The sequence below is a fragment of the Cololabis saira genome, chromosome 21 (genome assembly GCF_033807715.1).
Source record: "Cololabis saira isolate AMF1-May2022 chromosome 21, fColSai1.1, whole genome shotgun sequence".
In the NCBI taxonomy this organism is placed as follows: Eukaryota; Metazoa; Chordata; class Actinopteri; order Beloniformes; family Belonidae; genus Cololabis; species Cololabis saira.
This window is the reverse complement of record NC_084607.1, coordinates 2,887,113-2,915,098: the sequence shown is the minus strand read 5'-3', so window position 1 is coordinate 2,915,098 and position 27,986 is coordinate 2,887,113. Positions and strand designations below refer to the sequence as shown.

General features: G+C 42.6%; 2 protein-coding genes across 2 annotated transcripts; one reads left to right on the top strand and one right to left on the bottom strand.

Moving 5' to 3' along the window:
- Positions 1–102: 102 nt before the first annotated feature.
- Positions 103–21,367, bottom strand: LOC133422542 (zinc finger protein 665-like). The gene is made up of 3 exons (XM_061712564.1): positions 21,265–21,367; positions 20,593–20,760; positions 103–2,192 (listed from the first exon to the last, which is right to left on the bottom strand). Exons 1-3 carry the CDS (start codon positions 21,365–21,367, stop codon positions 1,102–1,104), a joined length of 1,362 nt encoding a protein of 453 aa, XP_061568548.1. The 3' UTR covers positions 103–1,101.
- A 3,198-nt stretch (positions 21,368–24,565) lies between these two features.
- Positions 24,566–27,337, top strand: LOC133422541 (zinc finger protein ZFP2-like). Its single transcript, XM_061712563.1, has 2 exons — positions 24,566–24,599; positions 25,882–27,337. Exons 1-2 carry the CDS (start codon positions 24,566–24,568, stop codon positions 26,670–26,672), a joined length of 825 nt encoding a protein of 274 aa, XP_061568547.1. The 3' UTR covers positions 26,673–27,337.
- The last annotated feature ends 649 nt before the right edge of the window (positions 27,338–27,986 follow it).

The following is a 27,986-nucleotide window of genomic DNA, read 5'->3' as shown; positions in this document are numbered from 1 at the left end:
AAATGCATTTATTTGCCCTCTAGTGGACATATAAGTTACTGCATTAAAATTACTTATTTGCCCTCTAGTGGACATAATAATTACTGCATTTAAATGCATTCATTTACCCTCTAGTGGACATATTAATTACTGCATTTAAATGCATTTATTTGCCCTCTAGTGGACACATTAATTACTGCATTAAAATGACTAATTTGCCCTCTAGTGGATATATTAGTTACTGCATTTAAATGCATGTATTTGCCCTCTAGTGGACGTATAAATTACTGCATTTAAATGCATTTATTTGCCAACATTAACCAACATCAAGCTTCACACGGGGTCTTTGAAGAAATCCAGATCAGCAGAATAACGAGAGGACACATGTGGCCGCATCATGCAGTAAATAAAAACCCCACAAAAAAGCAGCTTTTTTATCTTTCTTCAAAGTCAAAGCAGCGCAAAACGTATAGGGATTCAACAGAACCTCTGATTACATTTACCATTAAGTTTACCGTTAGCATAGCAACTTAAAACATACTGTATGCCAATAACGCCTTTTTCTTAATTTGGTCCCTTTTCAGAATGTGACATGGTAGTCACTGAAATCTAATGCTTAAGTGTCTGCTCAGTTGCTTTTGACTCAATATTAAAATGTAGTGTTAAATAAAGGGAATTGTTCAAAAGAATGAGGGCAGTAAAACACAGACTTCACTTATCTAGTGTGAATCAGCTGAACGAAATACAGATGTCATGGTGTCATTTTAGAATTATTGAGTCCAGAGGTAATTTAAATCCAGCACGAATAGTACATATGGTGATAAAAACCACATGAAAAACGCACTACTGTGTGACTCTTTTCTAATATTCTGACACTGATGTCTTGTTGTGAGTTTGCAGTGAGCAGGAACCTGAAATCCAGCAGGTAAACAAAGACCTTTTTTATTTAAATGATGTAACAATGGAACATAAACTAATGAAAAATCAAATTTAAACACGTTTCAGTTGAAACTGAAAACAAAACTCCAGAATTCTTTTTTTCGCAGAACAACATGTCTAAATTGGCACCTTTACCTGAGCTCTCCAAGTAAAAGCTGCCCCACGCTGATTACAGACAATTTTTTATCCAGTGTGAACACGCTGATGACGCCTTAGATGACCTTGTTGGGTAAAAGCTGCCCCACACTGATCACATCTGTAAGGCTTAAATCCAGTGTGTATTAGCTGATGACTCCTTAGACTACCTTGTCTGGTAAAAGCTGCCCCACACTGATCACATTTGTACGGCTTATCCCCAGTGTGAATACGCTGATGACTCCTTAGACTACCTTGCTCGGTAAAAGCTGCCCCACACTGATCACATCTGTAAGGCTTAAATCCAGTGTGAATACGCTGATGACGCCTTAGATGACCTTGTTGGGTAAAAGCTGCCCCACACTGATCACATTTGTACGGCTTATCCCCAGTGTGAATTAGCTGATGACTCCTTAGATTACCTGACTTTGTAAAAGCTGCCCCACACTGATCACATCTGTAAGGCTTAAATCCACTGTGTATTAGCTGATGACCCCTTAGACTACCTTGTCTGGTAAAAGCTGCCCCACACTGATCACATTTGTACGGCTTATCCCCAGTGTGAATATGCTGATGACTCCTCAGACTACCTTGTCTGGTAAAAGCTGCCCCACACTGATCACATTTGTATGGCTTATCCCCAGTGTGAATACGCTGATGACTCCTTAGTTGACCTTGTTCGGTAAAAGCTGCCCCACACTGATCACATCTGTAAGGCTTATCCCCAGTGTGAATACGCTGATGACTCCTTAGACTACCTTGTTCGGTAAAAGCTGCCCCACACTGATCACACTTGTACGGCTTTTCTCCAGTGTGGATACGCTGATGACTCCTTAGATCACCTTGTTGGGTAAAAGCTGCCCCACACTGATCACATCTGTACGGCTTTTCTCCAGTGTGAATACGCTGATGACGCCTTAGATTACCCTGGTGGGTAAAAGCTGTCCCACACTGATCACATTTGTACGGCTTTTCTCCAGTGTGGATACGCTGATGACGCCTTAAAATACTTGATGTGGTAAAAGCTGCCCCACACTGATCACAGGTGTACAGCTTCTCTTCAGTATGAATCCTCTTTCGGACCTTCAGAACTGGTGAAGAGGTGAGGACTTTATCCCTCCTATTTTTTCTCTCTTTGGCTTTATGTTTCTGTAAGGAAAGAGAAAAAGACTTAGGTCCTGTTGTTGGTTGACCTGACAAATCCTTTTTCAGTTCAAGTCAAGTGCTGTCTGTCATGATCGCAGTGAAACAATGAAGAGTTGTATGTCTGAGTGCTATGTGAAGCTTGTTCTGTTATCAATGGCTCTTGACAGCCAGAAATATTCAGATAAAACATCTCAATATGTCAAAACAAAAGTGTGAAGGGGTAAAGCTACCCACCCTCAGAACAAAATCATAAATTGTTTATAGAAATTCCACTGAAAAGATGTGGGGATTAATGGTGTAATTTTTGCAGAGCAAATGTTCAGATTTTGGCCGTTGTTTGTATTGTTGTTGTTTCAATCTCTGTGAGCTGGTCAGGTTGAAAATCTATTTTTAAAGAGATGGAAATTTGTTTTAGCCCATATGTTCAATATATGAAATAAATTGCAGGTGTATGTGTGTGTGTGTGTGTGTGTGTGTGTGTGTGTGTGTGTGTGTGTGTGTGTGTGTGTGTGTGTGTGTCGGGGCTCAAAAGTTCTGTTATGTACAAAAGACCTGGCAAAAAAGTTTGGTAACCACTGCAGCACCACAAGGACACGGCCTGAAAACTGGGCTGTCTTAAAGGCGCAGTTACAGTTGCAGTTGGTGCCTGCGTACGCGTCTGTTTGGCTCCCAGCGTACCTCGCGTAGTTGGCCAGGACAGCCCGTCATACCGATGGTGACCAATAGGGGGCAGTAAGCAGAGCAACAGTTGGAAAAGCTACTTATATTAAGTAGCAGAAGTAGTAGCAGCAGCAGTGGTAGCAGATTAGAACAAGGAACAATTTTACAGGACAATATTGGATGATGTAGGAGATTATAACATCGTGGGAATGTGTTTGAGTGTGTATGGATGTTGGTGGTGGTCGGAGGGGCCGTTTGGCGCGATATGGCAGCCACGCTTCCGTCAGTCTGCAGGGCAGCTGTGGCTACAAATGTAGCTACCACCACCGGGGAGAATGTGGATGAATGAATAATGATCTCTGTAAAGCTCTGGGTGCCTTGAAGGAAGCTATATAAAACCATTATTATTATTACTCTTTATTCATTTTTATTACTTATTTATTATTACTTTTTTAACCCCTTCCCCGTATGTGTGTGTGTGTGTGTGTGTACTGCTGCTACGTGAGTTTCCCCATTAAGGGAGTAATAAAGGACTATTTTATCTTATCTTATTATTATTGCTTTGGTTATAATCCCTGTATAATATAAAGATAAAACAGAAGGTCATATATTTGGGGATTTTTATCTCTAAGGACAAAACAGCCATTGAAAAGATGAATATTTGGAACAATGTGGACAAGTGTAAGTCAATTCAGGTGGCTGCAAAGGGATATTTCATTTTTTGGCAGAGTCTTATTATCAAAAATGGATAATAATTAGTCTGTCCAGACTAATTTATCCGGAATTCTCTTTACCCATCTCAACAAGAATGACGAAAAAATAAATAGTTAATTTTAAGTTCATACGGGGAAATAGATGTCAATATATAAGAAAGATTGACATGGTGACAAAACTACGATGATGTTGAATGTGATCGATTTCAATATTATGAATGGTGTCTTGAAACTGAAATAGTTTAAAATCTTTCCTTACAAATAGACATTCCATCTGATTTATTGTTCCTAATATGATTTTCCAAAAAATGGGTGGAATAGACTAGAATAATATTATTTTGTTGAAGACAAGAATTTGGACTTTGTCCTTAATAATTTGGTGTTATTGGGAAAGTTCTTCATTCACAAATGTAGATTTTTTTAAGACCAAACCATGTTTGACCCATTAGAGAAATGAGCTAAAGCTCTTGAGTAAGTCCTTGAGTCTTGTTAAAGAAAAGAAAGCCCTTAAACTGTTTTCTTTACTTGAAAGATATGATTTAATATAAGATGGCCCTTGTGAGTTATTTTATTTTTATTTATGTTGTACAATAATTAGATTCTCAGTGTATATTTTGTAATACTGATGTTGCTCAACCCAAGGCGAAAGTTTGTAATTCTGATATGACTTTTATGTGCTTTGTTTGTTTGTATCTATCTTTCAATAAAAAAAAAACATTCTGGTGTAGTTAAAGTTAAAGTGAGTTAACAAGGGGGAAGTTAACCTGCATGGGGAACTTTCTCCAGCTGAGAGCAGCAGTGCCAGCTGGGATCAGACCGGGAACAGCGACACTAGCGGCCAGAGCGAGAACTGCAGGTCACGTACGCGTTCAGTGTCTTTTTGAGAAAGTGCCTGTCGACGCGCCAAATGAACGCAGGATACGTGTGACGTCACGCGTACGCGTTCTGAACGGCAACTGTAACTGACGCTTAAGTGTTGCATCCTTTGTTCAGTGCTTGTGGACTAAAGCTTGAGTTATGGTTCTGCGTCAAAACGACGCCCGCGTCGACGCAGACCACACGCCATCACTGACGCCACCTCCCGAAAATTGTAACTACGCGTCGAGGCGACGCAGACCAAACGCAGACGGAGAGGGCTGTGATTGGTTCACTTGGAAGCAACGCATTTCCGGTTTCCGGTTTGAAGCGGTCGTGAACTTTCAGCGCTCTTTTCTTCGTCTATGTGTGATTTATTTTGTTTTGTTTTTTTGCACAATAGTTGTCCTTATCTCTTTGATTCACTGTGACCGGAAAAAGTCGGATAAACCATTCAGAAAAAGATCGTGAATTAGCGGTCACGGGGGGTACTGCACCCCGGAGAAATGGAATGACGGAGAAGACCGAAGGGTTCACGACGGCGTCACGGTGACGGCGTGTGCTCTGCGTTGGGTTGACGCAGAACCGTAATTCAGGCTTAACTCAGTGAACCCAGCATGGATATTTTGTTCCTTTAGAACTTTCATTTATTGAGGTGAAGTTTATTTGCTTTTATCTGATTTGAAGCCAATTTTAGGCGTTTCATGTTAATTTAAAATGATATGTTGATTGTTACTACTACTGATGAGCCTAAGTTATTATTATTGTTCATTCCTTGACCGTTAAAAGTATTGTGATGCATTCAATATATTAACATAAGAATAAAGTTATTAATCTCCAAATGGAAACGTTTATTCAGAGGTTTTCTCATTACATGAATAAAAATACTTTTGAATTTGAATCCCATTCACTAATGCCCTGCCTACAGTCTACATCTATATTATATATTCGGACACAGACAAGTTTAAAAGTCTCTTGGGAAGGTCACGTGTTTGTGTTTTCTGCTGCTCAGTTCAAAGCTACTGACAATGAAGAGGATCTAAGATGGCGGAGTGAGTGGCAGCATTTTTGCAGGCTCCGTTAAGAGGCACTAATTAATCCTTGAAAATATTTTTTTTTTTTTTGGCAACAACCCAAACTTTTTCACTTGGACATCGTTAATCACTTAAATTTACCAAAAAAAAGCACACTTCTTAAAGCTTTCTCTTTGGACACTTAAGAAGACTGTCTGCGAGTAGATCTGTTCTGGGTCTCTGGAAAGCACCTAGAGACAACTTTTGTTGTAATAGACGCTGTATAAATACAATTGAATTGAATATGGAGCAGACACGTCCGAACACGACTACTCTTTAACTGCTCTCCAGGAGGCGTGTGGGGACAGCGATATCGAGGACATTGAGGTCGAAGTAAACTCCTCTAAAGGAGGCAAACTTAGTTTGAGTCATACGCCTAATAAAAGTCCACACGCAGAGAAGATGAAAAATAGGGGGAAACAGGACGGTGAGGAAGAGGAGGCGACCAGCGCTGCTATTCTCCATGCAGTTATGGCTCTGACTGGAAAAGTGGATACGCAGACTGAACCGCTGAAAAGTCTCTTCGGTCCAGCTTATGCATTAACCACTTTAGCAATCTTCTGTCAGATCATATTAGTAGTGAGATAATGTCTCCCTCCTGGAGGGTTTAGAGCAAATGCACATTTTTCTTACCTTTACGTATCTGTAATATGTACCGTGTGTGCGCGGGTGCATGTGTGTTCCCCTGTGTTTTTCTGTGAAGAATGCTGATGAGATATGAAATAACCAGTAGCCAATTGAATAAGCTTCCCTTTTCCCTTTTTGGTTTATATATTTGTAAATCTGACACTAAAGGAGTCAGTGCCTCACCAACCATGAACCTCACCGCACGTCACTGGTGTATATATATATATGTATGTGTATGCGTATGTATGCATATATATATATATATATATATATATATATATATATATATATATATATATATATATCAGGGTTTTTCCTGCATACAAAATTAGGAGGCGGCCGCATCCGCCTAATTTCGTGCCGCCCCCAGCTCTCAAAACTCTGACGTCATGAAAATTGTTATTTTCTGGCAGGCGTTGGACTGGATGGATGTTATTTTAACTGCAGCTGCAGCATTACGCTGCTGTGGAGGCGCTGTATCAACGACAGAGCACCAGCAGAAGAAGACGAAATCTTGAGAATTACTTTCTGCGGTTTTCCGCTATTTGTTGTATTAAAAATTGGCGCCCTGGTTTTCCCTGGCTGTTCAAACAGGTAAATATTGTTTCTTTTGCATCCGAACACGCCTTGTTTATTCGTCTTATATTCAGGCCGAAACGGTACTTTAAAAAGCGACCTCGCGACCAGGAGAAGCAAGAGTGCAGGTGAAACAGTGCAATTAACGTTACAGGCAGTTAAAAAGTAATAACTCGTGTTACCGACGAGATGCTGCAATTTTGTCAGGGCTGAAAGTAGTAACAAATATGCATGAAAGGTGACAGCGAGGGTCAGAGTGCAGGACAGGACGAGCTGGAGAGGCGAAGGGAACGTTAAGCCTGATTTATGGTTCTGCGTTAAATCGACACAGAGCCTGCGGCGTAGGGTACGCGGCGACGCGCAACGTACGGCGTAGGCTCTGAGTTGGTGTAACGCAGAACCATAAATCAGCCTTTAGTCAGTTTCCAAGTCATTAGGAGCATATCAACGTGAAGCCAACGTGTACGTGATTTAAACATGACTTTTTATTCATCTTCACAGATCTTCTCAAAAACACAGAACCAGTGGGTTTGACAAACGGTGGCTGAACCAATTTACCTGCTCAGGCAAACTGAGGAAGGTTTGGTCTGTTATTTATGCCAAAAGCACTGTGACCCCCATGCAGCAGGAACTATCACTATTTATGTCTGTATCAAAATAAATACCAGAATACTTAATGCATGAATAGTTTTGTTTAAGGTGAAGACACCTCTGCACAGCAGACTGAAGGAGAGGCTCTTGGATGTTGTGAGGAGACCATGATGGACCAGACCAGACCAGGACCATCCATGGACCAGACTAGGGCTGGGCGATATATCGAGATTTTAATATTTATCAATATATTTTCAAACGCGATATGGTGCGAGACAATATCGTTTATATCGATTAAAAAAAAAAAAACTTTTTTTTTTTTTTTAAATGATTTTGATACTTATTTTGTGACAAATTGACTTGAATGTTTTATTTGAGATTTGCACAAATGTTTTGTTATTTGCACAACTGTCAACCTCAGTGGAAAAGTCTGCCTGTTACCGTCTACATTGTATTAATTGCACAGTGTATTTTAATTTAATTGTTATGCAGGAAAGGGATATTTGTTTTATTTTATTCAAGAAGCATTTTTATTCTATATATGCAGGATAAATGGGCTATTTTGCCTAAAGATAAAGAAGTACATTTTAAAATTAGGAATAAGGTCTATTCTGAGGCAGAATTTCTTAAAAAAGATTTAAATTTGAGGTAGATCAATGTTCCTTCTGCAAAACGGATGAAGAAACACTGGATCATTTGTTTTATGAATGTCCTTTGTCTCATTGTTTCTGGACAGACATATGGAACAGGTTTGGCTCCGTTGCGACAAACGACGAGCCATAGGTTGGTTTTCTACATTTATTTCTGCAGAAGATACAAAAACACATTAATAAGTCTTCTGGACCCTCTATTTACTCCTTCTGCTCCCCTCATCAGAGCAACGCAGAACTGTGTAAATTAATTGATTTTCAGCACTTTGGACCATGTTGGTGTTTTTAAAGTGCTTTATAAATAAAGTTGTATTGTATTGTATAAAACAGCCACGCAATGTCAGTGGCATTTAAAGTATACAACATTCGCCAAAAATGCCAACATAAATGGATAATTTCTGAATATAAAAATATCATAAATATGTCAGCTCCTCACAGGGCTGCGTTGCTCTGATGAGGGTAAGTTGCGTTGGGAACTGCTGCTGCGTTTCTTAACAGATTTTCTTTAAGAAATTATCCATTTATGTTGGCATTTTTTATTTTCCTGTCTGTTTTGGTAGCTTTTGTTTGAGAAAATGTAGGAGTGTATTTCTCTGCATTGTAGAGGAAAATCAATTAATTTACACAGTGCTGCGTTGCTGTGATGAGGGGAGCAGAAGGAGTAAAAAGAGGGTCCAGAAGACTTATTAATGTGTTTTTGTGTCTTCTGCAGAAATAAATGTAGAAATCAAACCTATGACTCGTCATTTGTCCCAACGGATCCAAACCTGTTCCACTGGTGCCGTGACCCTTTGGATCTTGAGATCAGCTTGATGCTCATCGCCGCGGATGCTGTGCTGCTGTCCTGATCTGTGTTTCAGGATTATTGGATGGTCAGGTTTTGATGGACTGTAGATTTTGGTGTAGTGCCACGGCCTTATTTTATTTTATTTTTTTTCTTGCATTTGTGACTTTGCTTTCTGTGTTAACTGTTTCTGTGGAAAAAAAAAACAACAAAAAACCAACGCAAGTGCTTTTGATGGTTGATAACAGCAGCTAAAGTAAATATGGATGGGTTTAATACTTTTAAATGCAGTTTTAAACACAATTTGAAAACAAAAATGATTAAAGTGGGTTTTCCAACTCTGTTACACACAACTGGATTTCTCTTAAAATTAATAATGTTCCACCTTTTGATTTAAGCCATATTATTTTCTTCATGGGTGATTTGGAATTTTCTGTTTCTGATATTATTAATATAATTTTGTTAGTGGGTAAGTAACCATATTCATTGTGCCAAATGGAGAAATTGTGAACCCTCTTTTCGGGGTTTTAATAACGATTTTAAGATTTTTTTCTCATGTCTCAAAAGAGTAGAAAACAAAAATGCAAGTAAAATAAGTCTACACATTGCTCGTTATTTGTTATTCTAGTTTAATAATTCATCTCCTTTTCTATGCTCCATTATGTGAATTTAAATGCTTAATTTATGTTGTTATTCACATGCACCTTTTAATTCTTAGTGCCTTGTTTTTTTGTATTCCTTACAATAATCCCCATTTTTTAATTTTATTTTCCTTTCTTTTCATATTGCATTTAAATTGATATTTGTCCATTATCCTCTTTGAGAGTTTGTATATTTTCAATAAAGTTTTGTTCCAAAAAGAAAAGAAAGAAAAAGCTACTGACAATGAACTAAAGTGTTTGGATGATCAGCAGCAACAGAAAGAGCGAGGAGGAGCGGGAACGTGGACCTGAACACTGACCTGCAGACCAGCGGAGGAAGAGTCCGCTTTGGTCCTGCTGCTGGACTCCTGGTCCTGGTTCTGACCCCGGTCCTGGATCTGGTCCTGGTTCTGACCCCGGTCCTGGATCTGGTCCTGGATCTGGTCCTGGATCTGGATCTGGTCCTGGATCTGGTCCTGGATCTGGTCCTGGTCCCGGTCCATCTCCTCCAAACTCGAGTGTTTCCTGCTGGGAAAATATTAAAGTACAAACTTCAAGCCATAATCAACAATATTAAAATAATAAAAGGCTTGCAATATTTCAGTTGATTTGTAATGAATCCAGAATGTTTGACATTTTTGTTTTTTTAAATTGCATTACAGAAAATAAAGAACTTGTAATTTTCTGAGCCAGTCCTGTATTTCTGTTTCCTGTTTGTCATGTTGTTGTTTCCAGTCTTTGTTTCCAGAGTCTTTGCATGTGTGCACTTTTACGGAGCTGCTGCCTAATCTCATTGTAGCAGTCTAATGATAATAAAGGCTTTCTATTTCTCTTCTATTTCTATTGTTCTAGAGAAGCATCAGTGCAGTTCTGACTGATGCAGCTCTATACTGGTCTCCTCTTTGTGTCCTCCAGGACAAAACAACGGATGAACCACCTCAAAAGTCACACTGTGGAGTCAAACTTGAGTTTAGCACGATCTGCTCACGTGGAATGAACATAAACCAAACTCTCTCCGCTTGATCCAGCCTAGCGTTAGCCTAGCCGTTAGCCTAGCCGTTAGCCGTTAGCCTAGAACCCCGTTATCGTTTCATCCCGCTCCCACCTTTGGACACGACACAGTCTGCATGATCAAAAAGATTGATTCCTGCTCACCTTATCAGTAAAAGTCCAGAGCTCAAAACCCCCCAAGAGTCCCGTGATCGGGGCCGCAAAACGGGACTAGTTTCTTCTGAGCGGAGGAAGATTTTGGTCCGCGGGTCGAGGCGCGGTCGTCACGTGATCCCGCTGCTCCAATAGGATGCGCGTTGCTAGACGAATGTGACATGGAAACCACATTTCCCAGCATGCCACAGTAGTCAGGAGCATGCGCAGTAGCCCCGCGGGAGGTTCTCTGACAAATGAATGTCGCTACCAAGAGGTGAGTTTGTGTTGGACTCTATTAGACACTAGAGTGAATCCAGCGCTGTCGGGGGGAGAACATTTCCCTCTAAATACAAAATTCTAGTCTCCGGGACGACAATCTACATTTACCAGCAGGAAACACTCGAGTGGTGGACACAAGTTTTGGAGGAGATGGACCGGAACCAGAACCAGGACCAGATCCAGATCCAGGACCAGGACCAGATCCAGGACCAGAACCAGGACCAGATCCAGGACCAGGACCAGATCCAGGACCAAATCCAGATCCAGGACCAGATCCAGGACCAGATCCAGGACCGGGGTCAGAACCAGGACCAGGAGTCCAGCAGCAGGACCAAAGCGGACTCTTCCTCCGCTGGTCTGCAGGTCAGTGTTCAGGTCCACGTTCCCGCTCCTCCTCGCTCTTTCTGTTGCTGCTGATCATCCAAACACTTTAGTTCATTGTCAGTAGCTTTTTCTTTCTTTTCTTGCCTGGCAGAGCCCTAACACTGAGCCATGGTAGATTTACGTTACACGCGGACACGCGGCACCGTTGACTTTTTTTCCCTGCCGACAACGTGACCAGATCACGTGACTGGTCAAATCGCAGCCTTTGCGGTTAGAAAATCTTGTTTTATCACATCGCGATATTATCGCAAATGCAATTAATCGTTCAGCCCTAGTCCACACTACCACCTACTGGTTTAAACCAGTCACCGCCCGCCGCTATACAAAAAGGCACGAAAATGAAAACATCCACAAAAAGCATATTAATCATTAAAACAACAAAAAACAGCCACGTAATGTCAGTGGCATTTAAAGTATACAACATTCGCCAAAAATGTAAACATAAATGGATAATTTCTGAATATACAAATATCATAAATATGTCAGCTCCTCACAGGGCTGCGTTGCTCTGATGAGGGTAAGTTGCGTTGGGAATTGCTGCTGCGTTAACAGATTTTCTTTAAGAAATTATCCATTTATGTTGGCATTTTTTATTTCCCTGTCTGTTTTGGTAGCTTTTGTTTGAGAAAATGTAGGAGTGTATTTCTCTGCATTGTAGAGGAAAATCAATTAATTTACACAGTGCTGCGTTGCTCTGATGAGGGAGCAGAAGGAGTAAAAAGAGGGTCCAGAAGACTTATTAATGTGTTTTTGTGTCTTCTGCAGAAATAAATGTAGAAAACCAACCTATGACATGGAAAGTTTCCGGAAAGTTTCTGGAAATTTACTGGAAATTTTCCACCCCTTTGCAACCCTAGTCGCAACGGAGCCAAACCTGTTCCATATGTCTGTCCAGAAACAATGAGACAAAGGACATTCATAAAACAAATAATCCAGTGTTTCTTCATCCGTTTTGCAGAAGGAACATTGATCTACCTCAAATTTAAATCTTTTTTAAGAAATTCTGCCTCAGAATAGACCTTATTCATAATTTTAAAATGTACTTCTTTAACTTTAGGCAAACTAGCCCATTTATCCTGCATATATAGAATAAAAATGATTCTTGAATAAAATAAAACAAATATCCCTTTCCTGCATAACAATTAAATTAAAATACACTGTAATTAATACAATGTAGACAGTAACAGGCAGACTTTTCCACTGAGGTTTACAGTTGTGCAAATAACAAAACATTTGTGCAAATCTCAAATAAAACATTCAAGTCAATTTGTCACAAAATAAGTATCAATATCATTTTATTTTATTTATTTTTTTTAAATCGATATAAACGATATTGTCTCGCACCATATCGCGTTTGAAAATATATCGATATATATTAAAATCTCGATATATCGGCCAGCCCTAGTCTGGTCCATGGATGGTCCTGGTCTGGTCCATGGATGGTCCTGGTCTGGTCTGGTCTGGTCTGGTCCATGGATGGTCCTGGTCTGGTCCATCATGGTCTCCTCACAACATCCAAGTGTCTGTCCTTCAGTCTGCTGTGCAGAGGTGTCTTCACCTTAAACAAAACAATTCATGCATTAAGTATTTTAGTATTTATTTTGATACAGACATAAATAGTGATAGTTCCTGCTGCATGGGGGTCACAGTGCTTTTGGCATAAATAACAGACCAAACCTTCCTCAGTTTGCCTGAGCAGGTAAATTGGTTCAGCCACCGTTTGTCAAACCCACTGGTTCTGTGTTTTTGAGAAGATCTGTGAAGATGAATAAAAAGTCATGTTTAAATCACGTACACGTTGGCTTCACGTTGATATGCACCTAATGACTTGGAAACTGACTAAAGGCTGATTTATGGTTCTGCGTTACACCAACGCAGAGCCTACGCCGTACGTTGCGCGTCGCCGCGTACCCTACACCGCAGGCTCTGCGTCGATTTAACGCAGAACCGTAAATCAGGCTTAACGTTCCCCTCGCCTCTCCAGCTCATCCTGTCCTGCACTCTGACCCTCGCTGTCACCGTTCATGCATATTTGTGCACGACCTTCAGCCGTGACAAAATTGCAGCATCTCGTCAATAACATGATTTATTACTTTTTAACTGCCTGTAACGTTAATTGCACTGTTTCACCTGCACTCTTGCTTCTCCTGGTCGCGAGGTTGCTTTTTAAAGTACCGTTTCGGCCTGAATATAAGACGAATAAACAAGGCATGCTTGGATGCAAAAGAAACAATATTTACCTGTTTGAACAGCCAGGGAAAACCAGGACGCCGATTTTTAATACAACAAATAGCGGAAAACCGCAGAAAGTAATTATGGAGATTTCGTCTTCTTCTGCTGGTGCACTGTCGTTGATACAGCGCCTCCACAGCAGCGTAATGCTGCAGCTGCAGTTAAAATAACATCCATCCAGTCCAACGCCTGCCAGAAAATAACAATTTACATGACGTCGGAGTTTTGAAAGCTGGGGCGGCACGAAATTAGGCGGATGCGTCCGCCTCCTAATTTTGTATGCATGAAAAACCCCGATAAACAGTGGTGGAGTAAATTTACTTGAGTACTGTACTTAAGTACATATCCAGAGGATTTGTACTTTACTTGAGTATTAGATTTCTTTGGTACTTATTACTCTTCCTTGAATACATTTCCAAGACAAATATTTTTACTTTTACTCGAGTAAATTTCTAGGAAGGCTGAAAAGTACTCGTTACTTTCAGGTCTGCTCTTTTTTCTTCTTCCCTAAAATCCTATTGGACACAAGCTGTTTTTGTCAAAGGAGGAGACCTATCACAGTGCACGCTCTCCACTGGGATGTACGTAAAGCGGAAATACGTCAAACCTCCTCAAAACGATACCGCCAAAGTAGCCTGCGTTTGTCAAGACAGAGCCGCAACAAGTCAAGACAGAGCCGCAACAATGGCTACGCCTGCGTCAGGAGAAGAAAGACAATCCGCTGAGTCGTCTGAGTCTGATAATGAGCCGGACTCGGAGCAGGGACTTTCACAAAATCCTTGGCTGTATCTTAACTTAATTTTTGAGTTCGACCGAGTAAAAAACGAGGGCACAGAAAAACCACAGACGTTTATTTTCAAATGTTTATTGTGTCTGCCGAAGCAGAACTACCTCTCTGATTTCAACAACTCAACATTGAATTCTCAGAAACAAGAGTTAAAAGATCCTTAAATTAATTTAGAAAAAATATAGTAATTTACTGATGTGGAAAATAAGAAATTTACTCTTACTCTTACTTTTACTTAAAGTAGATTTAAAAGCATTTACTTTTGGATACTTAAGTACCTTTAAAAGCAAGTACTTTTCTACTCTTACTCGAGTAATATTTTGACTGAGCTACTTTTACTTGTAACAGAGTAAATTTTGACCAGTAGTATTTGTACTATTACTCAAGTACTGGGGTTGAGTACTCTGTCCACATACACATACATATATATGCACATACGAACCCAGTGTTTTTTTTTTTTGTTGGGGGGGGGGCACATGGAGGCACACGTCGAGCACTGGAAATCTGCAACAAAAACCACAAACGAAACACGATACCGACACGGAACCGACCAAAACACGAGCAGCAATCGACCCAAATCTCGAGATCCGATCACAATCTGAGCTAAGCTACCACGATTAACTAACCCCAAAAACTACCGTGCGTGCGTGCGTGCGTGCGTGCGTGCGTGCGTGCGTGCGTGCGTGCGTGCGTGCGTGCGTGCGTGCGTGCGTGCGTGCAAGCAAGCAAGCAAGCAAGCAAGCGATAATCAAAGCTCCAACTGAAGTGTATCTATAGTGGGGGAGGGCCACCCCGCCACCCGCGAGACCAGAGGCCAATGAGGAAGAACCCAGAACCCAGGCCACCAGCAACCCCACAGAGGGGAGAAGAGGGCGGGGGGCAACCCACCGCCAGCGAGGTCCGCCCCCCCTCCAGCAGTGGCTGAGGGGGTCCGCGGGCGGGGCCCCCATGACACGGGAAGAGGCGGCCAGGGAACCAATGGGGGCGGACCGCGACCCAGGCGAACCCCGGCGAACCCCGGCCACCCGGTCCGGGCCGGATATGTGGCCAGGAGGCCCTCACCCCCCAGACCAACGACCCCCACCCGGCGAGGTGCCAGCCTGCCCGGAGAGACAGAGCCGCCCCGGCCGCCGACACGGACAGGTGCACCCGCCTCCACAAAAGCGGCCCTCCAGGACCAGAGGAGCGCCCCGCCGCAGAAGCAGCTGGGGCGACCGGAGACGGGCCCGGAGAGAGGGAACCCCCCAACAGGGAGGGGGGGACCGGAGACGGGCCCGGGGAACCCCCCAACAGGGCGACACCCACACGGGCCCGACAACGGAGGGCCCCCGACCCAGGCATCCCATTCATCCATCCGATTCCTATAATAATTATAATAATATAATATACTAACTACAATAATGATGATAATATTAATAAACATCTTTGTATTGTAATAATATTAATAAATTATTCAATTTTGTTGTCCTGCCAATGGAGGTCCAAATCCTCCATGGCAGGACCCTTTCATACCGCATTCTCACCGACAAAGACGCACATTCACTCCCAGTTTCTCCCTCCCCGAGGGGGTCCAGCACCGTTTCCCCCTCCCCGGGGGGGTCCAGCACCGTTTGCCCCTCCCCGGGGGGGTCCAGCACCGCCAGGTAGCACCCCAGGCTGCGCGGCGAGCCCCGCCTGTCCCAGGCCAGCGAGGGAACTCAGGTGGTTTGGGCCCCTCTCCCGCCCCTGGTGTTGAGTGTATGTAATTAATGCAATAAAAACAGGGAGGGGGAGGTCAGGGTATCAAACTGACAGTGACCCTCCCCTCCAAACGCTAAGTATCCTTAGCTGACACCACTGCCCCCCAGGGGCCACCAGAGGCCCGCACCCCAGCCCCCCAAGCCGGCCCCCAACCCCAAGGGCTACAGGATCACCACCCCCCGCCCCCACTAGGTAATGAAGCCTATAATCGGGGACCAGAGAGAATGCAGTTCGGCCGAATGTTGTTCAGTGGAGGCAGACATTATCTCACTACTAATATGATCTGACAGAAGATTCCTAAAGTGGGTAATGCATAAGCTGGACCGAAGAGGCTTTTCAGCAGTTCAGTCTGCGTATCCACTTTTCCAGTCAGAGCCATAACTGCATGGAGAATAGCAGCGCTGGTCGTCGCCTCTTCCTCACCGTCCTATTTCCCCCTATTTTTCGTCTTCTTTGCATGTGGACTTTTATTAGGCGTATGACTCAAATTAAGTTTGCCTCCTTTAGAGGAGTTTACGTCGACCTCAATGTCCTCGATATCGTTGTCCCCACACGCCTCCTGGAGAGCAGTTAGAGTAGTCGTTTTCGGACATGTCCATACCTGCCAACACTCCCGATTTATGCTGGAGTCTCCCGATTTTCAACCATTTCTCCCGCCCTGCTCCCGATTTGTAATTTCTCCCACTTATCTCCTGATTTTAAAGTGAAACGAGTCAATGGTGTTTAATGTGTCGTGGTACCTGAGAACCTGGCAACCCAACCCAAAAGCACCCGTCCTACGTGCCTTGCGTGCCATACGTCACTGCCTACGTCCAAGCTACGTAGACGCCCCATCGAGCGCTGAGCCGTACGTCGACGCCGCAGGCATATTGGATGTGGCAAGACTGCGCTGTAAACTAATACAAGTAAATGGACATATTTTCATTAAGCGCCTTTCTACAAAGAAATGTACGTACATTTATTAATTCACACACGCACTAATATACTTGGGAAACAGTTAGGTACCAAATATGATATATTTAATTTTCTCAGATGGCAAAAATAAGAACTTTATTGATCCCACATAGGAGTAATCCATGTTATATCAGCTATAGCGAACAAGGTAGTGCCGAAAAACAATATATATCCCCCCTCAAAAAAATAAGAAAAATAGAGAAACATATTTTCTCATCAGCAAAGCATATTTTACATCAACATATTTAACATTTTTCAAGTTACAAATAACACATTTGAACCACTTTTCAGACTTTTTCAGTTATTTTATTGTCTGGAAAATGGTTCAAATATGTTATTTTGTTATTTGAAAATTTGTTTTATTTGAGAAAATGCTTTGAAAAAAAGCTGAGGGAATAGTTGGAGTATCAAGTCATAGTAAGCAAGGATCTCCCACAGGAAGAGAGAGTTGATTCTGGTTCTGGTTCTGGGGCCTTCTAGGGAAAGAGGAGAGCTTTACAAATCTGGCATCACTGATGAAGGCAATGCTCTGCATCCCTCACAGCAATGCAAGCTCAGAGAGGTGACTCAGCATGGTGAAGATCCTCACAGAAAACACAATGAGTATGGATAATTCTACTTCTTTCTTGCAAGATAAACCATACCAGCCCTGGCCACAAGTATGTTCCTCCAAGACAGTGATTGAAGCTGCAAAGTCTAACACCTACAACTACAACAGGTCCTTGGGTGACAAAGGGAACCTGGAAAATTGAAGTCCTGGACACACACACACACACACACACACACACACGCGCACACACGCACACACGCACACACACACCACCACCTCAGTGCTGATTCAGTATGTGTGTGGTTTAGAAGATGACATTATTGACAGCATTGTTTTTTGTTATTATTGTATGTACAATTTTATTGTTATTAATATTAAACATATTTGGCTCCAAGAAGGCTGTAGAGTCATTTTGGGAGGTACATTTTAGCACATTTCATCGTAGCTATGGATTTAAAGCTCATTAAAAGTGGTCTTGTTTATATCAGTACGGGGATGTTGTGAGTGTAGCATTCCAAGCGCTACCCCAGAAAATCTCCCTCTTTTTCACAGCCCAATGTTGGCAGGTATGCATGTCTGCCCCAGATTCAATTCAATTGTATTTATACAGCGTCTAATACAACAAAAGTTGTCTCTAGGCGCTTTCCAGAGACCCAGAACAGATCTACTCGCAGACAGTCTTCTTAAGTGTCCAAAGAGAAAGCTTTAAGGAGTGTGCTTTTTTTTTGGGGGGGGGGGGGGGGGGTAAATTTAAGTGATTAACAATGTCCAAGTAAAAAAGTTTGGGTTGTTGCCAAAAAAAAAAAAATTTTTCAAGGACTAATTAGTGCCTCTTAACGGAGCCTGCAAAAATGCTGCCACTCACTCCGCCATCTTAGATCCTCTTCATTGTCAGTAGTTTGAACTGAGCAGCAGAAAACACAAACACGTGACCTTCCCAAGAGACTTTTAAACTTGTCTGCGTCCGAATATATAATATAAATGTAGACTGTAGGCAGGGCATTAGTGAATGGGATTCAAATTCAAAAGTATTTTTATTCATGCAGTCGTGAACTTTTAGCGCTCTTTTCTTCGTGTATGTGTGATTTTTTTATTTTTTTATTTATTTATTTATTTTTTTTCCAACTCTGTTTATTGAATTTTCATTTTTCAACACATAAATGACAGTAACAATGAAGCAAGTATCAAGGTTTACATGATCACATAACTCAAATAAGGACAGTGTACAGATTATATACAAAAATACACATACATACAAACACACTCATTCACTCGGGGAAGGGGGAGGGGGGGTGTGTGGGGGGGTTTATTCTGCTCACAGCTTTCCTAATTAGTCCTCAGGTTCTTCATCAATGCTGAGTGAGTGAATGTGGTCAACAAAAGGTTGCCAAGTTTTGTTAAAGGATTCCAAGGAACCCCGACGGGAGAACCTAATCTTCTCCAGCTTAATGCAGTATAGGATTTCATGTATCCACCTATTGTGTGTGGGCGGAAGCGTATGTGTCCATTTGAGGAGGATGAGCCTTCTAGCGAGTAAAGTTGTGAAGGCTATAACTCGTTTCGCAGTGTTAGGCATCCCAGTGTGTCGTGGTACTCCAAAGAGGGCAGTGAGGGGGTCGGGGTCAATTGTGCTACCCAAAACCCTCTCCAGCGTATCAAACAACCCCAACCAAAATAAAGACAATTTCGGACATGACCAAAACATATGCATGTAATCTGCCGGTGATAATTTACATCTGTTACATGAGTCAGCCCTATCTGGGTAAATCTTCGCTAATCTTGCATTGGTGTAGTGGCTCCTGTGTAGGATTTTGCATTGAAGTAGACAGTGTCTTGCACATATAGAAGATGTGTGTACCAGATCTAACATATGATCCCACTGATCATCAGTGATATCAGTCCCAAAGTCCTGACTCCACACAGTTCGAAGTGAGTCCAGTCTGGTTGGATTAACCGCAAAAAATGTTTCTATAAATGATAGAAATCAACCTCTTAGAGTCTGTCTTCAGAGATAGAAACGGGTCTAAACTAGAGTTTGGGGGCTGACTAGGGAATTGCGGGTATTGATTCTGAACAAAATGTCTAACCTGAAAATAACGAAACCGATGGGAGTTTGGGAGAGTGAATTTAGCAGCCAGATCAGAAAATTGAGGGAAAATCCCATCAATGTATAGGCTACTGACAGAATGTAGACCTTTCTCATGCCAATCCCGAAATGTTGGATCTGAGTAAGAAGGGACAAAACAATGATTGCGGTAAATAGGAGCCAGACCTGATGGTACATGTAAACCAAAGTGCTTTCTGAATTGGCTCCAGATTTTTAAGGTGTTAGTCACAATCGGGTTAATGGAGACCTTGAGCGGCAGAGGTAATTGTGCACAAACCACTGACCACAGTGAGTGCCTGGATGAGGATATCTCCATTTGAGCCCATTGGGGTAAGCCAGCTTGTGCAATTTTGGAGTTCCAAAAGAGGAGTTTATTAATATTACACGCCCAGTAATAATGACGGAAGCTTGGTAGCGCCAGGCCACCCTCTGCCTTGGAGAGTTGGAGAATCTCCTTCCTAATACGAGCCTTTTTATCACACCATAGAAATGAATTAATTATTTTATCAAGAGAGAGAAAAAATGAGTTGCGTAAGAAAATCGGAATTTGCTGAAAGAGATATAAAAATTGCGGTAGAGTAATCATCTTGATCAGGTTAGCACGTCCCATTAAAGAGAGAGGCAGGGAGGACCACCTGGCTAAGTCTTCTTTGCAACGCTCAACTGAGGGATCAAAGTTCTTGGCAGCTAGTTCTGTAAAGGATTTACTCACAAAGATACCCAAATATTTGAACCCTTCCGAGACTTTCCTAAAGGGAAAAATATTTTGAGGAAGAGCATTAGCCAGATCGTTAACTGGAAAATATTCACTTTTATGAAGATTGAGTTTATAACCGGAGATTTTCTTAAATACCTCTAATATGTTCAAAATTACAGGAAGGGAATTCGGGGGGTCCGAGAGGTCGTCCGCGTACAACGACAACTTGTGAGTTAACCCTTGGCGCATGATACCGTCAAAACGACCCTCATTACGGAGCCAGATAGCCAACGGCTCCACGGCGAGCACAAACAGAGAAGGGGATAAAGGACAGCCCTGTCTGTTACCTCGCGAGAGCGGAAACGAGTTGGAGCGGATTCCATTGATATTGACTGAAGCAACCGGGGATGTGTAGAGTAACTGAATCCAGGAAATAAAATTAGCGCTGAAACCAAACCTGTTGAGAGCATAGAACATGTACCTCCACTCCACCCGGTCGAAGGCCTTTTCGGCATCTAAAGAAAGAACGATTTCGGGAGAGTCCGCGGTGGGAGTGTAAATAATGTCGAATAACCGTCTGGTGTTAAAGAAAGAATGTCTACCAGGGATAAAACCAGATTGGTCTGGATGAATAAGAGCAGGCAATACTCTCTCGATGCGGGTGGCAAGGACCTTAGCCATTATTTTAAAATCCACATTCAGTAAGGATATGGGTCTGTAACTGCCACACAACAACGGATCTTTGTCTTTCTTTAATAAGATAGAAATTGAGGCTTCTGTCAGGGTGGGTGGAAGTCGGCCTTTCTGGAAAGCGTCATTAAACATTCTGACCAGGATCGGAGTGAGTAAGTCTGCAAAAGCTTTGTAAAACTCCGTAGTGTACCCGTCAGGGCCGGGAGATTTCCCAGTTTGCAAAGATTTAATGGCAGTTGTTACCTCTGCTGCGGTCAGTGGTGCACCTAAATCATCAGCGCCTTCCAAGTTGATTTGAGGAAATGTAAGGTCATCCAAGGGGTTACGGCTGTCCCAGTCCTGTGAAGAGGACTCAGAGGAGTAGAGTAAAGAATAGAAGTCGGAGAAAACATTACAGATCTCGGTGGGGTCTGTTTTGATATCACCCATGGACGATTTTATATTGGGGATCAGTCTAGACGCGCTAGCCGAACGAGCCTGGTATGCAAGCAGTTTACCTGCTTTATCTCCCTGTTCGCAAAAAACGTTGTCTGGTATGTAGTAGCTGTCTTTCAACTTTACTGGAGGCTAACACGTCATATTGCGATTGCAGCAGAAGCCGTTTCTTATACAGAGCTGCTGAAGGGTTTTCTGCGTGTCCAAGTTTCGGATCTCAGTTGAAATGTCTGCCATCTTAGTCTGTTCAGATTTTTAAGATGGGAAACGAAAGAGATAGCCTGCCCCCGAATATAAGCCTTGAAAGTCTCCCAGAGCATGTCAGATCCGATGCCCGGCGTATCATTGGTCTCAAAGAAGAATTTAATCTGCGAAGTGAGGAAGGATTCAAATCCTGCTTCTGAAAGCAAATGCGAGCTAAATTTCTAGTGTTTTGAGGGAGCTTTGCAACCAGAAAACTTAATATCAACAGTGGTTGGCGCGTGATCTGAAATAACTATGCTATGATATTCACTGGTGACAGCGTTATGTAACAATTTACTATCCAGTAAAAAAAAGTTGATCCGGGAGTACGAGTGGTGAACATGTGAAAAGAAAGAGAAAGCTTTGCTGGATGGAAATCTGGCCCTCCAGGGGTCCTCCAAGCCGAGCTGACTGGCGTGAAATTTTAAAGCTTTGGCAGATTTGGATAAAGAAGTTTGTTTCCTTGATGATCTGTCAAGGTCTATATCTTGAACCAGGTTAAAATCACCACCGATTATAATCTGGTGATCATCCAAATTGGGTATGGTGGAAAAGAATTTGGATATAAATTTGTCATCATCCCACGTTGGTGCATATAGCGAAGCCAGAACCACGGGAGTATTTTGCAATTTGCCTGAAACGATGACATATCGGCCGTTAGGGTCAAGTACAGATGATTCAAGCTCAAAAGAAACGTTTCTATGTATAATGATAGCCGCCCCCCTGGCCCTCTCAGAGTACCTCGAGTGGAACAGGTGTCCCATCCATGGCTTCTTAAGACGGGACACTTCAGAGGTGCGAAGATGCGTTTCTTGAAGGAAGCATACATCGCCCCCAAGATGTACTAAGTGGGATATCACCTTATTGGCTTTAGAGACCTCATTCACTCCTTTGGTGTTCCAGGAGACGAACCGGATGTTCCTACCAGTCATTTATGACTTGGAACTGCCGATGTAAAGATACCTGAGCAGAAAAGGAAGGGGTGGGGGGGGGGGTTGTAGCCACTCACACACACATTCATTCAGGACGAAGACAGACATAAACAAACCTAGTCCCTAAGGAAACACTAAACACTTGTTTAGAACTACCTGACTTAGTCAGTTATAAACTTCCCCTACAAAACCTCTCTTCCCTCAGTGTAAAATAAATCCGTACAAAAGGTAAAACCCCCCAAGAATGTAACAATGTGGCTCGGGGAGGCATGAACTATAACAAGCACACTCATTTATGTGGTGCTGATGGTAATAAATCCACATTTCCTAATAATGCCAATCAGAGCAGTATGGAGGAAATGTAAAATAAAAACAGTCAAAGTAAACAATGACATGTGAACAAACTCGCAACACCACCTAATATGTTAAGCAAGGCATATTAACTGGCAAGAATGCGGTAATAAATTAAAATAAAATTATCGTTAATTGTCCAGAAAGAAAGCAAAAGTCCACGGGTAGGTGTCGGACCACGCTGCTCCACTTACAGATCAGGCACCTCCGGGAGCGGAAGCGGCGCCCACAGTGCACAGAAAATATGCTGAACAGTTCGATCCCTTCATGGTGGCCCCATCCAATGAGTAGTGGCAGTTGTCAAAAAAATAAATAAAAAAAAAGAATTAACTTCAGGCAAAGTAATAAGAGTCCAAACAAAACGAAATGCGTGCTACCCAGCACAAGCTCTTCATGACACAGTATGTCAAGTAAAAAGTTAAATATTAATATAAAAAAATAAATAAATAAAAAATAAAGTAAAATAAAACAAAATTAAAGTTAACAAAAAAAAAAAATTGAAAAAATTAAAACTTGTTCAAGGCACCCAGAGAGGGATCGCTTAAAAAAAAAATAAATAAATAAAAAAAAGGTGTCCATACCAAAAAAAAAGGTGTGCTACCCATCACAGGTTCTTCATGACACAGCATGTCAAGTTAAGAAAGAAAATTAAATTAAAAAAATGTTCAAGGCACCCAGAGGGCACCCCACGCACGGAGGCGCGGACCGTGCTACAAAATAATGCCCCGTGTAGCAAAAAAGAAGCAAAAAACAAATCGGGTCGCAACAACCAAAGAACGTTCAGTTCAAGCACCGCAACAGGTGGCCAGCCCGGGCTGCAGCTCCAAGTGAAAAGTGGTGGGGGCTGCGCTAAAAACAAGCCGTTAGCTCCGGGCCAGGCCGATGAGCACATTAAAAATACTGCTCAAAGTTAATTACCGTGTCTCAGGTGGTGTTGCGCCTGTCAGCGATGTATTTCTTGGCTTCCTGAATCGACGAGAGCCGAACCGTGCTCCCGTCCTCTGTGGTGATTCTCAGCCTGGCCGGATACTGTAAAGACGGCTTGAGCCCCAGGTCGTACAGCTGTGACATGACTCCACGATACTCTGTACGGAGCTCAAGCACATCAGCAGGATAGTCCTCATAAAAAGCTATCGGCTTGCCCTCGTAGTGTAGCTGCCCTCTCCTCCGTCTGGCCTCGCGCAGCACCCTCTCCTTGGTCTGGAAACTGTGGAAATACATGATAACAGTCCGCGGCTTCTCAGTCGACTTAGGCCTGGCAAATGGTATCCTGTGTGCACGTTCCAGTTTTGGTGGTTTGGGAAGAACCTCCTCGCCCATCACTTTTTGCAGCAGAGAAGAAAGAAAGGCGGTCGGGCGAGGCCCCTCAGTCGACTCCGGCAGCCCAATCAGCCGAAAGTTTGCCCGGCGGCTCGTCACCTCGAGGTCCGAGGCTTTGGCCTTTAGCTTAGCGTTGCTAGCCTCTAGCTCCGCACAGGTAGTCTCCAATGCGGCTAGGCGCTCGTCGGTAAAGTTGGCGTTTGTCTCCAGCGAGCCGATGCGTTGACCATGGTCCAATACTGTAGCGTGCATCATGTCAATCTTGGCTTCCAATGAGGCCATGGAAGATTTAAATTCCGACAAAAGGACCGCCTTGTGGTCCTGCAGCAACGTTGTTAGCGCCGCCATGCTAACGTCGCTAGCAGCGGCTTCTTCCTTTTGTGAATTGTCCTTTCTTGATCTCAAAGTGGACATTATGCTGAGCAAACAGCAGGTTGTTAAATAATAAGCCCCGTTAAACGTCAGAAGAGCGGGGTTTTAAAGTTTATAAAACGTAGTTGAGGGAGCGAGAGAGAAACGTGACTACTCCTCGTCACCCATACCGGAAGTCACCTTTTTTGTTTGTTTTGTTTTGTTTTTTTTTGCACAATAGTTGTCCTTATCTCTTTCATTCACTGTGACCGGAAAAGTCGGATAAACCATTTAGGAAAAGATCGCAAACTAGCGGTCGCGGGGGGTACTGCACCGCGGCGAAATGGATTGACTGAGAAGTTTGAAGGGTTCACGACGGCGTCATGGTGACGACGTAGGCACGGCGTCGGTTTGATGCAGAACCTTAATTCAGCCTTTAGGCTCATCAGTAGTAGTAACAATGAACATCTAATTTTAAATGAACATGAAAACACCTTAAATTGGCTTCAAATCAGATAAAAGCAAATAAACTTCACCTCAATAAATGAAAGTTCCAAAGGTACAAAATATCCATGCTGGGTTCACTGAGTTAGTCCACAAGCCCTGAACAAAGGATGCAAGACAGACAGCCCAGTTTTCAGGCCGTGTCCTTGTGGTGCTGCAGTGGTTCCCAAACTTTTTTGCCAGGTCTTATGGACATAACAGAATTTTCGAGCCCCGACACACACACACACACACACACACACACACACACACACACACACACACACACACACACACACACACACACACACACGCATACACGCACACCTGCAATTTTTTTCATATATTGAACATATGTGCTAAAAAAATGTCCATCTCTGTAAAAATAGATTTTCAACCTGACCAGCTCACAGAGATTGAAACAACAACAATACAAACAACGGCCAAAATCTGAGCATTTGCTCTACAAAAATTACACCATTAATCCCCACATCTTTTCAGTGGAATTTCTATAAACAATTTATGATTTTGTTTTGAGGGTGAGTAGCTTTACCCCTTCACACTTTTGTTTTGACATATTGAGATGTTTTATCTGAATATTTCTGGCTGTCAAGAGCCATTGATAACAGAACATGCTTTACATAGCACTCAGACATAAAACTCTTCATTGTTTCACTGCGAACATGACAGACAACACTTGACTTGAACTGAAAAAGGATTTGGAAGGTCAACCAACAACCGGATCTAAGTCTTTTTCTCTTTCCTTACAGAAACATAAAGCCAAAGAGAGAAAAAATAGGAGGGATAAAGTCCTCACCACTTCACCAGGTCTGAAGGTCCGAAAGAGGATTCATACTGAAGAGAAGCCGTACACCTGTGATCAGTGTGGGGCAGCTTTTACCCGACAAGGTAGTCTAAGGAGTCATCAGCGTATTCACACTGGAGAAAAGCCGTACAAATGTGATCAGTGTGGGGCAGCTTTTACCCACCAGGGTAATCTAAGGCTTCATCAGCGTATTCACACTGGAGAAAAGCCGTACAAATGTGATCAGTGTGGGGCAGCTTTTACCCAACAAGGTCATCTAAGGAGTCATCAGCGTATTCACACTGGATTTAAGGCTTACAGATGTGATCAGTGTGGGGCAGCTTTTACCCGACAAGATTATCTAAGGAGTCATCAGCGTATTCACACTGGGGAAAAGCCTTACAGATGTGATCAGTGTGGGGCAGCTTTTACCCGACAAGGTCACCTAAGGAGTCATCAGCGTATTCACACTGGATTTAAGGCTTACAGATGTGATCAGTGTGGGGCAGCTTTTACCGAACAAGGTCATCTAAGGCGTCATCAGCGTATTCACACTGGGGATAAGCCTTACAGATGTGATCAGTGTGGGGCAGCTTTTACCGAACAAGGTCATCTAAGGCGTCATCAGCGTATTCACACTGGGGATAAGCCTTACAGATGTGATCAGTGTGGGGCAGCTTTTACCGAACAAGGTCATCTAAGGAGTCATCAGCGTATTCACACTGGATTTAAGCCTTACAGATGTGATCAGTGTGGGGCAGCTTTTACCCAACAAGGTAGTCTAAGGCGTCATCAGGGTATTCACACTGGATAAAAAATTGTCTGTGATCAGTGTGGGGCAGCTTTTACTTGGAGAGCTCAGTTAAAGGTACCAATTTAGACATGTTATGTTGTTCTAAAAAAAAAAACCTGGATTTTGTTTTCAGTTTCAACTGAAAAATTAAAATTAGATTTTTCACCAGTTTATGTTCCATTGATCCATTGTTCCATCATTTAAATAAAAAAAGTTCTTTGTTGGATTTCAGTTTCCCTCTCACTGCAAACTCACAACAAGAAATAAGTGTCAGAATATTAGAAAAGAGTCACACAGTAGTGCGTTTTTCATGTGGTTTTTATCACCATATGTACTATTCGTGCTGGATTTAAATTACCTCTGGACCTGCAATAATTCTAAAATGACACCATGACATCTATATTTCGTTCAGCTGATTAGATAACTACTAGATAAGTGAAGTCTGTGTTGTACTGCCCTCATTCTGTTGAACAATTCCCTTTATTTAACACTTCATTTTAATATTGAGTCAAAAGCAACTGAGCAGACACTTAAGCATTAGATTTCAGTGACTACCATGTCACATTCTGAAAAGGGACCAAATTAAGAAAAAAGCGTTATTGGCATACAGTATGTTTTAAGTTGCTATGCTAACGGTAAATTTGATGGTAAATGTAATCAGAGCTTCTGATGAATCCCTATACGTTTTGCGCTGCTTTGACTTTGAAGAAAGATTAAAAAGCTGGGGGTTTTTTGTGTTTTTTTTACTGCATGATGCGGCCACATGTGTCCTCTCGTTATTCTGCAGATCTGGATTTCTTCAAAGACCCCGTGTGAAGCTTGATGTTGGTTAATTTCTGTATGATTATCATCTAAAAATATCAGATCACTACACTATATGGGGTGCATATAGACTAATGTGGTGTTGCTGCATCATGCATTGACTTTTTATTTCCGTATGAAACTGAGTAAAGCGTAACTGTTCAGGGGACGGGTCGGGGACAGGGGGACAGGGGGACAGGTCGGGGACAGGTGAACAGGTCGGAGACGGGGGGACAGGTTAGAGACAGGTGAACAGGTCGGGGACAGGTGAACAGGTCAGAGACAGGTGAACAGGTCAGAGACAGGTGAACAGGTCGGGGAAAGGTGAACAGGTCGGGGACAGGTGAACAGGTCGGGGACAGGTGAACAGGTCGGGGACAGGTGAACAGGTCGGGGACAGGTGAACAGGTCGGGGACAGGTGAACAGGTCGGGGACAGGTGAACAGGTCGGGGACAGGTGAACAGGTCGGGGACAGGTGAACAGGTCGGATTTCACTATCAAATTGCAGCAACAGCTACCAGCTCCACGGTTCC